At 41.4% G+C, this 17,227-nt stretch overlaps 1 protein-coding gene across 1 annotated transcript in view; it reads left to right on the top strand.

Moving 5' to 3' along the window:
• XIRP2 (xin actin binding repeat containing 2) overlaps window positions 1–17,227 on the top strand; it is a 402,283-nt gene that overhangs the window by 338,932 nt on the left and 46,124 nt on the right. The window contains 1 exon segment of the mRNA XM_044303644.1: window positions 11,206–11,331. Within this exon segment, the coding sequence (XP_044159579.1) occupies window positions 11,206–11,331 (126 nt within the window).

The following is a 17,227-nucleotide window of genomic DNA, read 5'->3' as shown; positions in this document are numbered from 1 at the left end:
AATGTCCAGATGACAACGCTCGTGGCAGAGTCCGTAGGTCCTTGGGCAACCGAGGAGGGGAGACAAGGGGAACACACAGCAGTTCCAACAGAGGTAGGGCAACACTTTCAAAAGGCTGGGACAGTTTCATGACACCCCGCCAGCACCCTCACCCTGATTCGCGGTCTAGTGTCACAAGGATGGAAACATTTTGTAAAATGGTGAAGGAGTACATAGCAGACCATGTCAGTGTCCTCAATGATACTTCTGTGCCTTTAGGGGGCCAGCTCACCTGCAGGCACTCACATGTAATGTTTTAGAGGGTCAGCTCACCAGCAGGCCCTCACCTACAATCTTTTAGAGGCTCAGCTCACCTGCAGGCCCTCCCATATAATGTTTTTGATGGTCAGCTCACCAGCAGGCCCTTAACCATAATGTTTCACAGGGTCAGCTCACCAGCAGGCCCTCGCCCATAATTTTTTCAATGGTCAGCTAAGCAGCAGGCACTCGCCCATAATTTTTTCGATGGTGAGATCAGCAGCAGGCACTCGGCCCAAATGTTTTAGTGAGTCAGCTCTGCAGAAGACCCTCACCCCCAATGTTTTAGATGGTCAGCTCAGCATCAGGCCCTCACCTGTAATGTTTTAGAGTGTCACCAGTAGACCCTTGCTCCTAATTTTTTTCAGGGTCACCAGCAGAACATCATTCATAATTTTTTAAGGGTGTATGATGCCCTCCTTTATGTGTAATAAAGGGTGTATTGGAGTGCCACTTCCTTGTAATTTTTGGAAGCCCTTACACTTATTGCATAGGCTTTATGAGTGTAGGAGTCCCACTACCTGAACAATTGTACCACAATGTGCCTCCATTATGTGATTTGCAGGTTGTATCGGAGTGCCTCTTTCTTGTCAGCACTTACACTTTATATACACAAGTAAATATACAGGAAAGAATGTTTCCTAACAATTTTTTCTTTAAAATAAATTTTATCTTCGGTTTTGTGCATGTTATTGTCAGTCTGTAAAAGTGGCGTACTACTCGGACAACATCATTCCCAGCAGCGAACTGGGAGTCCAAAATGCATCCAGACATCCTTCCCATGCTGTTCCCGAACCATTTCGGCAGTGTTTCCTCCTTTTCCTATGAACCATACACCCTCCCCTCTTCAGAGCAGGAGATGCCTGGTTTAATGCTCGGGTTCTCCCATTGACTTCCATTGTGGTCGGGAGCATCCCGAGGTGTTCAACCCAAACACCTGAGCATTTTTGTGCTCGATCAACACTATAATTGATCAAATAACTGAAGTGAAAACTTGGCCAAAATCTCTGTGCAACTACATAGGTTGCACCCACCTCAGTACTGCACTGGATTTACTGGCACGACATGGTCACCCCATTTTTACCCAGTGGCTTCTGGTAACCTTTATCTGACCCTACACACAAATCTTTCTAAATCTTAAACGTCTGCATGAAAATACCATGTTTAAGGGTCAGAGTACAACACATTCTGGGCACTATATCAAACACCAGTCCTTAAGAATGAGCAATAGCATGGCTGCACTGAAGAAAGGTAAGTAAGCCAATATTGTTCTACCACCATATTAGTTTAAAAAGAAAACTTGGAAAACTGTGGATAGTACTCACTGACAGGTGTAAGGTACTGGTCACAATGCATTAAATTGATATGGCCCATATAATACATCTAGAAAAAGCGCACTAAAACCGCAACCATTTTACTTGCGAATATTCACTTTAATCCTCTTACAAAACGTTTTGCATATGATGATGAGTTAAATCACATATCCAAAGATTAGTCCATAAAGTGCATTCAAAATCCCAAATGGCAAGACTTAGAGACGGTCATAAAACAATCGTAGCAAAAAAAAACACTGGTAAGCGCCAATCCTAGACACAGAATCGGGGGTGCTGGGGAATTAAAAAAATTGAACCATAGACTAAGTGGACAGATGGCAGTGTAGCAAAATGTGATATATCAAATAACTATAAATCAAAGATATTGTAATATGAATTAAAATATAGACTACAGAAGAACAATACGTCTCCACTCACTTCACTGGGGGGGGGGAGAACCACTAGGATAAGCTCAAGACACCTGTAGTAAGGATATTCCCCTCGGCCGGGATCGCCTGTAGTATTGTAGAAGTCGAGGTCAGCCTCACGGTCGTGCAAAAGATGTGGAACACAGCACTCGGATTAAACGGCTTCTTCTCACTTCCTTTATTTCATATATAAGCAGCTCAACGCGTTTCAGGGGTGCAAACAAAGTATCCTCCTTCTTCAGGAGTAAAATGTATGAGCATTCTGAAACATACTTCTCAGGCACATTAATACACCCACAGAGGACATGGAGGTTCCAGCAGACCCCACTATGGAGCCACTTTTAGTTTGCGAACACCATTCTTTATCAATTAGGATCACAGTTGCGTCCCACTCTGGAACGCAAAAACGGAAGTGAAGTCACTCCAGTCCCGCGATTCCCGCATCTTTTAAAAATTCCCTGCCCTTTTGTGCACCTTAATATGTACCAGGCAGTCTATAAAAGGTATTATCTGTCCAATCTATATGTATAAGTTATTATTTTACTCCTGAAGAAGGGGGATTCTTTGTTTGCACCCCCGAAAAGCGTTGAGACGCATTATTCCCATCCCCCTCCCCTACCCTCCACTCCTAACCACACCACCTCTCCTTCACCCACGTAGTAACGGTACCTTTATCTTTTTATGTGAGCCTCCCCACTGGCGCCCGAATCTTTACATCTCTTTGATAACCTGGATGCGCATCCAAGTTTCAAGAAGGTTATTTTAACCCCTCTTTTTTGAATCACCCTTTTGTATAAGACTTAGAGACACCATGTCCGGAGGGGATTAGCATGCAGCAGCGTGCTTGAAGCTATGTTTTGGGAAAACCATCCACGTTTCTCAAGCATGCATGATTACAGCTAGGCAGACCTGAAGAAGTGACAACCTTTAAAGAGGCTGTCCGGGTTCAGAGCTGACATATCCCCTTCTTCACCCAGGCAGGTCCTCTGAGTGGAGCATTGGAGCATTTCATGCTCCTATGCTCTGCCTTGCCCTGTACTGTATCGCGCAGGACAAGGGCTTTTTTAAAAAAATATTTTTACACTGCTAGGCAGAGGATTCCACCTAGCATTGTTCCCAGTGCCTAGGGCAGTGCTATAGCGCACCCATTAGTGTCGGTGATGTCACCGGGCTCATTGCTAGGCGGAGGCCTCCGCCTAGCAGAGACCCGGTACATTACAAGATCTGCTGAAAAAGCATTTGCCCTGCACATGAAATGCTCCAATGCTCGATTTAGAGGGGCTGCCTGGGTGATGAAGGGGTGTATGTCAGGGTTCAGCTCTGAACCCGGACAACCCCTTAGTCTCTATATAAGTAAATCTTCCCCTATTTCTTACTTATTTCTTACAATACAAACCCAATATACATAGTTTCAAAAAATACATTAAAACTGCAACATTCATTAAGGCATTTTGGGTTTAAACAATCTAAGATGTGGATCCAAAATTCTTCTATTTGTAGAATGCTGCATATCAACTTGGCTATAATTTCCCCACACCTTCTCCAAAACCATGCACCTCAAGTTGGAGACATTATGTTCAGCCTCAACAAAAATATTCAGCCCCAGTAGTCTCATAGTGGCAGATTCCCTGGTTAGTCTCCTGTGCTGGCTTCTTCATTAATTCAACTTTCTTCCGACTGATGCATTTAATAGCAGCTTGACAGTGTGAGATGTTTGGCCGATATATACCTTGCCACATGGGCTCTTTAATAAATAAATCACATTTTTACATTCACAGTAGGGGTGAGCAAATTGAGTTGATTTCTTCCCCAACTTCGTTTTAATGATTTACAGAGACCTATCTCCATACAGCATTAAAATGTATGTGCTTCGCAGAGGCTAAATTTGTTAGTGAGGTACCAGCCAGTACCGATGGCGACTTCAGATTCCTGTTTTAAAATGTTTTTAAAGTTACAGAATCGAAGGCTGAAGGGCTGAAGTTATTCACCAAATTCTTGTGCAACTTCAGACTTAATTGATCTTAGATCCGAAGCTCGATTTGTTCACCCCTAATTCACAGATTAAAAACCTTTAATATTGATCAAATATAGTCACTAGTGATGAGTGAAGTATTACAATTTTTTATTTGGCTTCTTCGTCGATTAGTACAAAAAAAATAAAAAATCAGCTTTGTGACAAAATACTTCGCCATGAAGCGCATTTCTTTGTAAGTAGTGGGTGTAATGACAGGGAGCGTCGATTACGCCAATCCTTGTCACTGTACCCCTTAATACGCGATTATGGCACCTGATATTAAAAACAGAGTGTAAAATAAAAAATAATAGTGATATTAATACTTACCTGATCCATTTGCTCGCAATGGGCCAGCCGCCCCCATCTTGCTTGAAGGTCTGGCACCAAATCTCACGCAGCGCGATAGGACTTCATCACACCGGCCAGCGTGGTGACGTCATACATTGCCGCGCTCAGGATTTTGGCCGAAATCTTCAAGCAAGATGGTGGTGGCCAGCTCCATCAGATCCGTTCGCTCGTCACTAATAAGTCACCTTTTATAATGCCTTTACAACTTACACAAAACAGACTCGGAAATGTGCCTCTATTATGTCTTTATTGTTGAATCTCTTTTTATTGCAAAGAAGGACAAAGTAAGTAAACATAGCGTTATAGGCAATGTAAACAAAAAATGCCCCGGCCCTAAGTACACATAGAGGCTTCAGTGAGTAGACTAATACACGTTACAACATAAGCTCTATTATGTCTTTAAATACCGTTGTCTTGACATGCGGCCAGGTACAATGTCAGTTCTAATCAATCAATTATTTAAATGAATATTTGGTTGCAAATTGGTTGTGGTTTTGATCGATGCATCTTTTCTAGGTGTATTATACGGACTGCCTTTTTTGTGTGAGAGAGAGTCCATGCAAGACGCATAAGAGATCCCAATGAAAAAAAAGTGTTCGGCCATTCTTTATATATAATTACATCAATGTGGCGCCATCTGGTGGGAGAGAAATGTCATGTAGTAGGCTAACTAGTCTTTTTTTCTGGGATGATTTTGACATGTTCATCAAAAGCAGACATGAAATAATAACCCATACTAGATCCAGAGGCACCTGGACCACAATGCAAAACAGGGACCCGACCTATCCTGTTTTGTCGTCTGTCGTTTTTTACTATCTCCAGCATACTTATGTGGCAGAGGAGGTTTTTGGGCTTCCACACTATCCAGAGCCCAGGAGGCACTATAACCTCTCCACTGCCTAGAGCTACACCACTGACAAGCCCAGTATACCATATGTATGCTTACTAGTTACTGGTGATTAACTTGGTTTCAAAACGCTGTCAAAAAGCATACATATAAAGGGTGCACTGCTGGGTTCACACCTGAGCGTATTCGATAAGCGCTGTTTACAGGCGTTTTTATCGGGCGTTTTTGAGGCGTATTTCGGGGCATTTTTGTATTTTGGAAACGCGCGTTCTTGCTATTGACCACAGAGGCGTACAATGAAAAACAGAGGTGTTACGCGCGACAATACGCCCCAAAGAAGCTCCTGTACTTCTTGGGGCATAGGGCGTTTTACAGCGCGTTTTCATTTACAACGCGCTGTAAAACGCTCAGGTGAGAACCATGCCCATAGGAAAACATTGGTTTTTGAGCGTTTTACAGCACGTAGGAACGCGCTGTAAAACGCTCAGGTGTGAACCCTAGCAAAGTTGCATTTGAATGTGTTGCATAGTGATGTAATATAAGATGTGTTAAAAGTAATTTTAGGTGCAATCTCGTAACAAAGAAAAGGCAAACAAATACATTTAATCATGGGGTCAAGTAATAGAATATTCTTCTACAATATCACAAGTTTCCACTACCCAAGTGTAAAATAGTAATTTTCTAATAACACTTTATAGATTCATAGATAACGCTGCAGCTCCGCTTTTGTTACTGGATGGATGCTAATAACTTTTTTTTTATATAAAATCTCATTTTAATTCTCTGGCTGTGCAGTTTTCCCTTCTCTTTCTGTATACACTCCAAATCCATTAGGAATAGCCTAATCAACACAGAAAGAAGGTAGAGTAGCAATGACTCACTCAGTTAAACCAATTATGATTAGTAGAAGGAGCTGGATGCTGTGCCACTGGCAGCTTTATGGGCAGGAGATAATAAAATCATGTGTGGGAAAAAAAGAAATGAAAAGTAACACATTTTCTCTTCTTAATGAACAGCTAAAAGGTAAAGAAATCTGATTATTATTTGTTTTATATAAAGGCAGGTAGGAGCTGACGGGGAATGTTAGGACTGTCGTTTACAATGTCAACCGAATTCACACCGCAAAATGTTTTTACTTTGCACAATAAATGCACGTTATTGTACCTTAGGATTGCCAATCAGGGTTAAAATATCATAAAATAATCCAATCTTATGTAATCTGCAGGCAAAGCTATCTCTGTCAGCTCTGCCATACACATACACACTCAGTTCAGTTGTGCACACAGGTGTTTTCAATGAAAAGAAAGGTGAAAGCTTCTGCCAGTCAGCTGTGGAGGCTTGGGATTAAAAATACATTTGCCCAATTCTTCTCTCCTCCAACAGGTGATGACTTTTAAGCTCCCCATATACTTTAGATCATCATCTGGTCCCACCAATAGATGACCTTTGGATCAGGCAATGTAAAGATTGGTAAATTTGCCAAAACCTTGGACCTCAAAACAAGCAGCATACGCATACAGTGCCTTGAAAAAGTATTCATATCACTTGAACTTTGCCACATTTTTCACGTTACACCCACAAACTTAAGTTTATTTTATTGGGATTTTATGTGATAGACCAACGCAAAGTAGCAAGTATGTGTGAAGTGAAAAGAAAATGATACATGGTTTTCAGAATTTTTAATAAATAAAAACCTGAAAAGTGTGGCGTGCATTTGTATCCAGGCCCCCTGTACTCTGATACTCCTAAATATAGTAGAATCCAGTGTGATCAATTGCCTTCACAAGTTAGGGCTCTTTCACACCTGCGTTCTTTTCTTCCGGCACTGAGTTCCGTCGTCGGGGCTCTATGCCGGAAGAATCCTGATCAGTTTTATCCTAATGCATTCTGAATGGAGTGAAATCCGTTCAGGATGCATCAGGATGTCTTCAGTTCGGAGCATGCTGCGCTTTTTGCTCCGGCCAAAAATCCTGAAGACTTGCCGCAAGGCCGGATCCGGAATTAATGCCCATTGAAAGGCATTGATCAGGATCTGGCCTTAAGCTAAACGTCGTTTCGGCGCATTGCTGGATCCGACGTTTAGCTTTTTCTGAATGGTTACCATGGCTGCCGGGACGCTAAAGTCCTGGCAGCCATGGTAAAGTGTAGTGGGGAGCGGGGGAGCAGTATACTTACCGTCCGTGCGGCTCCCGGGGTGCTCCAGAGTGACGTCAGGGCGCCCCAAGCGCATGGATCACGTGATCACATGGCACGTCATCCATGCGCATGGGGCGCTCTGACGTCATTCTGGAGCACCCCGGGAGCCGCATGGACTGTAAGTATACCGCTCCCCCGCTGCCCGCTCCTACTATGGCAACCAGGACTTTAAAGGCGTCCTGGCTGCCATAGTAACACTGAACGCATTTTGAAGACGGATCCGTCTTCAAATGCTTTCAGTACACTTGCGTTTTTCCGGATCCGGCGTGTAATTCCGGCAAGTGGAGTACACGCCGGATCCGGACAACGCAAGTGTGAAAGAGGCCTTACTTAATTTTTACATAGAGTTCACCTGTCTGTAAGTTATTCTCAGTATAACTACAGCTGCTCTGTGAAGGCCTCAGAGGTTTGTTAGAGAACATTAGTGATCAAACAGCATCATGAAAACCAAGGAACACACCAGACAGGTCAGGGATAGAGTTGTGGAGAAGTGTAAAGCAGGGTTAGCTTGTAAAAAATTCCAAGCTCTGAACATCTCATGGAGCACTGTTCAATCCATCATCCGAAAAAAATGGAAGGAGTATGGCACAACTGCAAACCTACCAAGACATGACCATCCACCTAAACTGACAGTCCAGACAAGGAAAGAATAAATTAGAGAAGCAGCCAAGTGGCCCGTAGTCACTCTGGAGGAGCTGCAGAGATGCACTGCTCAGGTGGAAGAGTCTACACAACTATTAGTCGTGTACTCCACAAATCTGGCCATTAACCTGAGATGAGTCCTGTCCCAGAGATGAGTCAGGGACAGGACTCATCTCAGATTAATTTGCATATGTATCAAATAGTTTTTTTTTACACAATAAAAGCACACCGAGCTATGGGGACTGGGTATTGCAGACGTTCTAGGAGCCATCTAGCAACCCATGTCCTCAGCTCTATACCCAAAATCCCAGTGACAAGTTCCCTTTAAGTTTGCGAGTATAGCGTGAAAAAATATGGAAAAGTTCAATGGGTATAAATACTTTTTCAAGGCACTTTAAGCCTGTTAGCGGTGGCAATGGACATCTGAGATCTGAGGGCAGCAGGGGTCTGTTTCAAAGAAACAGTGATAGATTTATTAAGAGGGTTTTCCAGAACTTAGATGACATATCCTCTAAGCCTATCCACTAGATCATCAATATTAGATTGTATGTGGGGAGGGAGTGACACCCTGCATTCTCGCCAACTAGTACCGGTACCAAAAACCATTCAGTGGACAGAGTCAGAAACAGAAGGCTCTATCTATTGTGTATCTTCAGGCACCACATGCTGCAGCTCAACTTCCATTCACTTGAATAGGAGCTGCGCATCAGTACCCCGGCACAGCCTCTACACAGTGTACGAAGCCTTCTGCTTCCAGATCCAGCCACTGTATAGTTTCCAACACTGGCAGCTACCCGATACAGCTATTCAGTGGGAGTGTTGGCTGTTGGACCCCCCACCAATCTCATATTGATGACCTACCTCCTTTAGGAATTGTCATCAGTACCTAAGACCCGAAAAACCCCTTTAAGTGTATAAAATTATTTTAGTTTCTTAGAAAATAAAAAAACATTTTACATTGTTATAATAGATGTACTTACTATAATGAAAGCTGTTAGAATGCAGAGAAATTATAGAGCACAAAAAAGAAAAATTGACAAATCCAGCTTTGTGTGTCTTTTTGTGTGGAGAACAATGCTTCAGTGCTTTGTGTGAAAGAAACTTCTGCTGCTAGTTCCTTAGAAAAAACACTGCAATAGTGAGAAGACTGTAACCGATTGCCGACACACTAGGAGCATGTTCGTGCTGAGTGCCACATTTTATAATAAGTCCCAAGACATAAAATAATGTACAAAAGCATAGAGACACAAAAGAATGATGAGTGAAAAAAGCATCTGGTCCATCAAGTGTCATACTATTTCCTTCTTATTTTTTATCTTCGGATAGATATATGGTTAACCCAGACATTTTTACCAGTTTAACCAGTTCAAGAATGGGCCATTTTACCCCCTTCATAATCATTATTAAGTTTGGTTATTTAAATACGTTTTGCTTGTTTTCAGTGATAAATGTGCCTTTAAGTTTATGCCATTTTCGTTTCAGTATATATGGTTTTAAGTTTTTATATCCTGGTTAAAAAATGTATATATATATATATATATATATATATATACACAATGAAACTCCATTTCGGTTAAAAAATGTATATATATATATATATATATATATATATATATATATATACACAATGAAACTCCATTTCGGCGCATTGCCGGATCCGACGTTTAGCTTTTTCTGAATGGTTACCATGGCTGCCGGGACGCTAAAGTCCTGGCAGCCATGGTAAAGTGTAGCGGGGAGCAGCATACTTACCGTCCGTGCGGCTCCCGGGGCGCTTCAGAGTGACGTCAGGGCGCCCCACGCACATGGATGACGTGATCGCATGGCATGTCATCCATGCGCATGGGGCGCTCTGACGTCACTCTGGAGCGCCCCGGGAGCCGCGCGGACTGTAAGTATACCGCTCCCCCGCTCCCCGCTCCTACTATGGCAACCAGGACTTTAATAGCGTCCTGGCTGCCATAGTAACACTGAACGCATTTTGAAGACAGATCCGTCTTCAAATGCTTTCAGTACACCGGCGTGTAATTCCGGCAAGTGGAGTACACGCCGGATCCGGACAACGCAAGTGTGAAAGAGGCCTTAGTTATAGCAGATGCCTCAATCATGTGTGAACGTGGCATCTGAGGGGTACAGTAACAGGGAGCTGCGCAATCACAGTTCCCTGTCATTGCACCCACTACTTAAAAAGAAATGCGCTTCATGACAAAGTAATTCATCAAGAAGCTGATATTTTTGTTAAATTCAGCGAAGCAGCCGAGTCAAAAAATTTTATTACTCATCATCACTATCTATGATCTCATTACTATCTATCCATCTATCATCATATCGATCTATTTATCTATTATCATTTCTATATAGCTATCTAATATTTATCTATCTATAATCATATCTATCTATCTCTCTAGTTATCAATCTATAATCTATCAACATATCTATATTTAATATTAACCATAATATATCAATATCTATCTCAAAATATTCTATAAGAAGTCTGTGACCACAAGCATATTATTCCAGAAAAATAAAGACATTTTGAAATCCATTAATCTGTTTTACTCCTTTTTCCACTGTGAAGAAATTGTGAGGCAGTAAGCATTTTATTCATCGCCTCCCACTCTGCTTTATGAACACACTCCCTTCTCTGAGAGGCAAACTAAATTGGATCAAAATGCTATGAAAAAATGTAGATGGCTTGTCAGCATGACACGGTGATAGGTGATGCATAGGAGCTGTCAGCAGTAATATGTGTAAGCTGCCATTCCCACCGTCTATTTCTTCCTGCCCGACAGGTTGTCTTCTCCACAAGTAATCACATGGCCACACCATTAGCCTGGCACAGAAATATGTAAAAATGTTTTATGTTGATTAGTGATTGCTGACTTCATGTTCTTTTTATAAAACGTTGCGGCAAAGGCAGACTCGTTTAGACCTCTGAGAATGACTCCATACATCTTGCGGGCATTTTCGATTTAACTCCCATTTATTTCCCAATAAAATGTACTGGATGCCGGTTATTAGATTTTAGATCCTATATGCAGATCTCCAAGATAGTTTCCCTGTTTTTAGATGAAGTAAATATAAGAAAGTTTTACAGTGAAAATATCCTTAATTTTCTAGGTGCTGGAGGAGTCGGAAGCTTGCGTGATGTCTGGCGGACTGGCTAGCATGAAGAAGCACTTTGAAAAGTCAGACAATGTGTCGACGCACAGTACTGTATCCCAGTATCAGCAGAAATCTGTGAAGGTAAGACATCTCTTAAATTAGAAATGAACAAATTGATTCTATTGATTTGGAATTCAATGCAATTTTTTCAAAAAAATTCTGATTGGGTAAGGTAGAGAATCAGAGAGAGAGAGAGGGAGGGACAGCTAATGCAGAAAGTTTCCCTGGAAAAGATATGTGCAAATCAGTCATTCTTTCAAATGGAAAGAAAAACCTGAGTGTCTCATGCCACCTGGTGTAACATAGCTATATAAAGTCAATGCTTAGCCTTTTAAACAGGCCTTAAAGCATAACGTAGATAATAGCAAAGTCATCATCTCATCTGCACAGAGCTCATTCCAGGTAATTAGCCTTTATCTGGGCAGAGCAGAATAAATATGTTTAGCTAACTGAGAGGCCTTTATTGGGGTATGGGAGGTACTCTTTCTCATTATGGAGAGTGTCTAATATGTTTGAGGAGTATTGTATCCAGATAATACTCTTCTGGGTTTTAGGGAAAATATATGCAAATTAGCATATCCTATATCTTGTGGTATCAGAGAGGCTTAGCTTTCTTTTCCTTCTGGGAGGCCTCATGCACACGGCCGTTGTTTGGTTCCGCATCCGAGCCGCCGTTTTGGCGGCTCGTATGCGGATCCATTCACTTCAATGGGGCCGCAAAAGATGCGGACAGCACTTTGTGTGCTGTCCGCATCCGTTGCTCCATTACGTGGCCCCGCAAAAAATATAGAACATGTCCTATTCTTGTCCATTTTGCGGACAAGAATAGGCATTTCTACAATGGGCCGCCCGTTCCGTTCCGCAAATTGCGAAAGGCACACGGGCGGCTTCCGTTTTTTGCTGATCCGCGATTTCCGGACCGCAAAAAAACGGAACGGTCATGTGCATGAGGTCTTAAGCTAATTCAAATATCTTTTCATGAAACCCAAATATATGCAAATTATTTTTCCTTTCAAAAGGCAAAAAAAGCTAAGCCTCTCTGATACCACCAGATGAAAGATTTGCTCATTCCACATATATATACATATATATATATATATATATATATATATATATATATAGATCCAGAAAAAAGAGCGGCACTCCGGTCGGTTAAAGCAAGTGAACCCTTTATTCACCCAGGTGGCACCACCTGGGTGAATAAAGGGTTCACTTGCTTTTACCTACCGGAGTGCCGCTCTTTTTTCTGGATCCATTAATTGGGGTAATAAGTCCATTCCCCCTGGGACGTGCACCCGTACCTCTTTCTTGCCAGTGCCGCCATTTTTCTTCATATATATATATATATATATATATATATATATATATATTCCCCAGAGATCCAAAGGAGCATTGCCTGGCATACAATACTCCTGGAATGAAATGCATTTGAAGAAATTTGCTTATCCTTATCACCGTGATGTAATTGCATGATGAAAGTGATGTCACTATATGGTCACAGTGATGTAATGCTCACCGCGTGGTAACTGCATGGTGACATTTATGTGATCGCACACGCACAGTGCAGACATAAGCAAAGCGATTATGAATTCAACCTGAACTTTTCAAAACAATTCAGATTAGTTAAAATCTGAAATTTCTGGGATTCAGTAAGGTATTGTTACAAAGAGAGAGAGCGAGTGAGACAATGTGCAACATTTATCTCGGAAAGAGACATGCAAATCAGTTTTTCTTCCAAATAGAAGCAATAAAAAGAGCACCAAATGAATTAATAAGTGGTTTCCCCATTTTAATCAGTAGAGAAGCTCTAACATTTGTTTTGGACCTTTTTTTGTGTGAATAATTTGAGCCAAAATATGCGCTGGAAATCCATTGTGTGAACATACCCTTATCTTGCACTGCTGGAGTTAAAGGGTAACACCTACATGAAGTTTGAAACTCTCCCCATATTTGTGTACATTTCCACCAAGTTTTCCTCTTCTACTGTAAGAACACATTAATTAGATAATTAGTTTGGCTTTCTGTGAAGTTGGCTCTAGTAGGTGTTAAAATATGAATTGACAAGTTAGGTTGTGAGCCTCATTGGGGACATAGACTGATATAAATGATGACAATTCCTGTATCCTGTTACAGAATATGTTAGTGATAAATAAATGTCACCTCTTGCAGAATATGTTAGTGTGAAATAAATATGGAAATAATGAAATGTATCTTTCCGTGCAATCCATATACATATCATTATTAATTAACACACCAGAGAATAAAAAATTAAAAAATTCTTTAAGGGGGTTTCCAGGATTTTTATATTGATGGGATCTTCAGCATAGGCTATCAATATCAGATCTGCAAGGATGCAACACTCTGCAACCCTGACGATCAGAAGTAGTGCAGTGAACTGGTAGTTCACTGCTGAAGCATCAAATGATTCACTGCTTAATGTAATGTATGTTAACTATTCACTTGCAGTGGTACAGATGGTTAATGTACCTATATTATGCACTATGTATTCTGAAAGGCTGACTTATAAGGGAAGAAACTGGCAGCTCCTGGCAAGCAAGCCAAGAGGGTTGACATATTAATTGGGTGCTCCAGACAAGTAGGCCAGAAAAGAAGCCGAAGCAGGATCTCTGGGGGAGATCAGAATAGCATACTACAGATGGTTAAGGATCATTATAAAGTGCAATCATAAAGACAGAATAGGTCATGCACACTTACGGCTTTAGACTTTACTGCACGTGGTTAGGGTTGTATTGCTTCTGGTGCCTGATACATTACCAAGATGGACTGGTAAACCAATCTATGACTGCATCTCGCAGTTGGACACTGCAGATATATTGAGAAGAGATTTGCATGCCTTTGGGTCAATAGGGAAGATTGCATGGTATATCTAGAGAGAGACTTAGAGGGCACCACCCTACTGACTACCCCCGATACGCAGCCTTTGGGAGAAACCTGCCCTGTGTGTTGAGCCTACCGATTGTGTTTGCACTGTGTCATCTGTTATCAATTCAGTAAAGAAGAGGCTCTTTTCTACTACAATTTAGCCGGCCTGATCATTGTTCTCTATATCCAACCAGGTCCCCTGTTTTCAGCCTTGCACCCCGCTATCCACACATCTAACATCTAGAGCAGGTCATCCACTATAAGACAGGAGACCCTAAAGTCCAGAGTGTGCCCAAAGTGGAAGAGGAGGTTGCGCCCCTCTATCCACTGAATGCGTGTCCTAGGGAGTGCTGGAGCAGGACCAGCCACAGTGAAGACTACAACCACCCTAATTGCTGCCATCTCTCCCATCCTCATCTTCAACCCCACCCCCTACCCCTGGCTGTCTCGCTGAAGTAGTTTTGAAGCCAGAATTACACAGTGCCATCCATCGTGTAATGGATAAAGCTGATTACTTCAGTTCTGCCCCGTTCAAGTGAATGGGAACATCCGATGCACAATGAATACAGAACTGTGTAGTTCTGATGTCTGTTCACATGTTCAGAATTTGACGGGTATGTTGCACGGATTCCGCACAGGATTTGATAAAGTTTCTTGCAAGGATCCTCTAACAAAATCCTTATCAAATACGGTAAGGTATTTCATATCCTATTTACAGTGGCAGTGTATAAAAAATTTTAAGTGGTAGAAAAAAATCTGAATGATCATTTTCATCCTTCCTGTGTATTCTTTATGGAAAAGCCATGATTAAAGCCCTTGCAATTTAGCCTACCAGACTGGAGCTAATTCTTGTGTGCATCCACTGGCATAGCCGCTGCACATCTACGGCCTAGCATCATCCTCGTATTTTTGCCACAGATACTTGTACCAAATGGTCCATGTGAACATATTCTTAAAAAGTTCCTTTTTTCAATTACCCAAAAATACATAATTTTTTTAATCTGGAGTCATTGCTTCAGTGGAGACCTGAGATGACCAGAGCATAGGAGAGGCCATTTATTTTACTCACAGACTGTGCCTGGCCAGACTTATTTTCTCAGGCCTGGACAACCCCAGTAAGGTAAATTTACTACCATTTTTATCATTTTAGAGTTTTTTTTTGTAGAGGTTGAAATGGGGCTGGACTGCAATACTATACGCAGCCCATACACGAGAGTAGCACTCCTTCTGGTAAAAATGCAGATCTTAGCGCTATTAATCAAGTATTTCACTGTTCATAAAACTCTTTACAATTATCTAGAAAGCTGAGGTATGGGGGACTGTTTGCTGAGTTCCTCATTCTGAAGAGTGGGTTTAGTATGTATTTTGCTTCCCTGTGACATGGAGGAATAAGCATGGTCACAAGCAATCTTTCACAAACAGTAATAATGGCTAGGCAGGGAAAGCAAGTCTAGGTAGAGGATTTGTCATTTTACGAACCACCTTGGTGATGATTATTAGTGGCAGTTGTCTATATCAGATCACTAGCCACATGGCGAGTCAAACTGCGGTTCTGTGTGAGGAACTTGTGAATAAGGTCCTATGTTTGAGCTTCGAGGACTCCTGTAGGTATGTCCATCACCACTACTCAGAAGTGGTGGACTATAACAACTTCTTTGAGTACACAACAGTAAAGTATCTGAGTGTCCAAAAACTTATTGATGGAACAGTAAACAGTCTTCTCCAGTGATAACCCCTGGTGGATTGTGGATTTGATCTAACATGGGGCAGCAGGGGACACCTCGCTATTTGTTGTTCATTCTGCCTATGCCATCAAGTCAATGGAGTTAGTTAGGTTAATTTGCCAAAGCCGCTGCAGTAATATAATTTTTTTCGCCAAAAATGATTTTGAAACACTTTTCACATGCAAGGTTTATTTTTCCTGCTTCACTCAAAAGAAGGAACATGCCACTTCTTGAGCATACATCAAATCAGTTAAATTAAAAAAATACAACCAGGAGCACATGATCCACATGGTCATGTTTTTTACATTGACATCAGTGGGAAGTTGGTAAAGAAATTTCCAATGCCGATTTCGGCAAACAGTGTTAGATTTTGTCCACGTGAACCTAGACTCAAGGCTATGATGGGCAATGGCTGCTTTCATATATCACATTACAGTTATAAAAACTCATGAGGTCACTTATTTAGACCGGCGTTTTAGAGTTATGTAGAGGCGCTGGCCTCTAGATAACATAGATGCATCCAACACCGGCGCATAACAGTCTTAAATCTATGCCAGCAAGTGAGCCTAGATTATTTTTCACGCCAAAAACTGGCGTAGAAAATGATAAATGAGATGGGCCCGCCCATTCCATACCCGCCTTTTTTTAGAACTGGCATATGTGGCGTAGAAGGGGAAGAAGTCACAGACTCGGGCGCAAATATATGCCAAAAAGTTGTGTATATCTCTTTATAAATGACCCCCTCAGTTTCTATATAAATGTTTGATCCTGAAGTATCCTTGAAAAGTAGTCACTCCTTATAACGGACAGCATTTCATCAGAATTCTTCTGCACTTGCCATTGCAGCAGCCATAGACACATTATTCACCAAGCAAATGTTGTTTCACATCAGAAGAGTTTTCTTGACTATATTGCTTCATTATCATACATCTCTGTAAATGGCTGCAGGAGATAATGACGGTGGAATGTGTGAACAGCCTTAGAATAAAGCTCATCATGCGACGTATGGAAGCCGCATAATGAAAAATGATAATTGTGCGTTAAGGAGATGCATTTATGATAATACTGAAGATCTGACGGCCTGTATCATAAAGTACTCGTCGAAGTCTGTAATGGTGAATAAAGATTCAGATTATAAAAAGATTATATTTAATGTCAAAGACGGGTCAGTTATATTCTACAGTTAACCCCTTAGTGACTGCGCACATTTTTTTAAAATTACATTTCATGAGTTATAACTTTTTTGTTTTTTCATCAAAGTACTTGTATGAGGTCTTATTTTTTGCAGGATAAGTTCTAGTTTTTAATGCACCATTTTGGGAACATGTAATCATTGATTAAAGCCAGCTGTTTAGCTAAAACCCCTTTTG

Source organism: Bufo gargarizans, chromosome 8 (assembly GCF_014858855.1).
Source record: "Bufo gargarizans isolate SCDJY-AF-19 chromosome 8, ASM1485885v1, whole genome shotgun sequence".
Lineage (NCBI taxonomy): Eukaryota > Metazoa > Chordata > Amphibia > Anura > Bufonidae > Bufo > Bufo gargarizans.
This window is presented reverse-complemented; position numbering and strand designations above follow the sequence as displayed.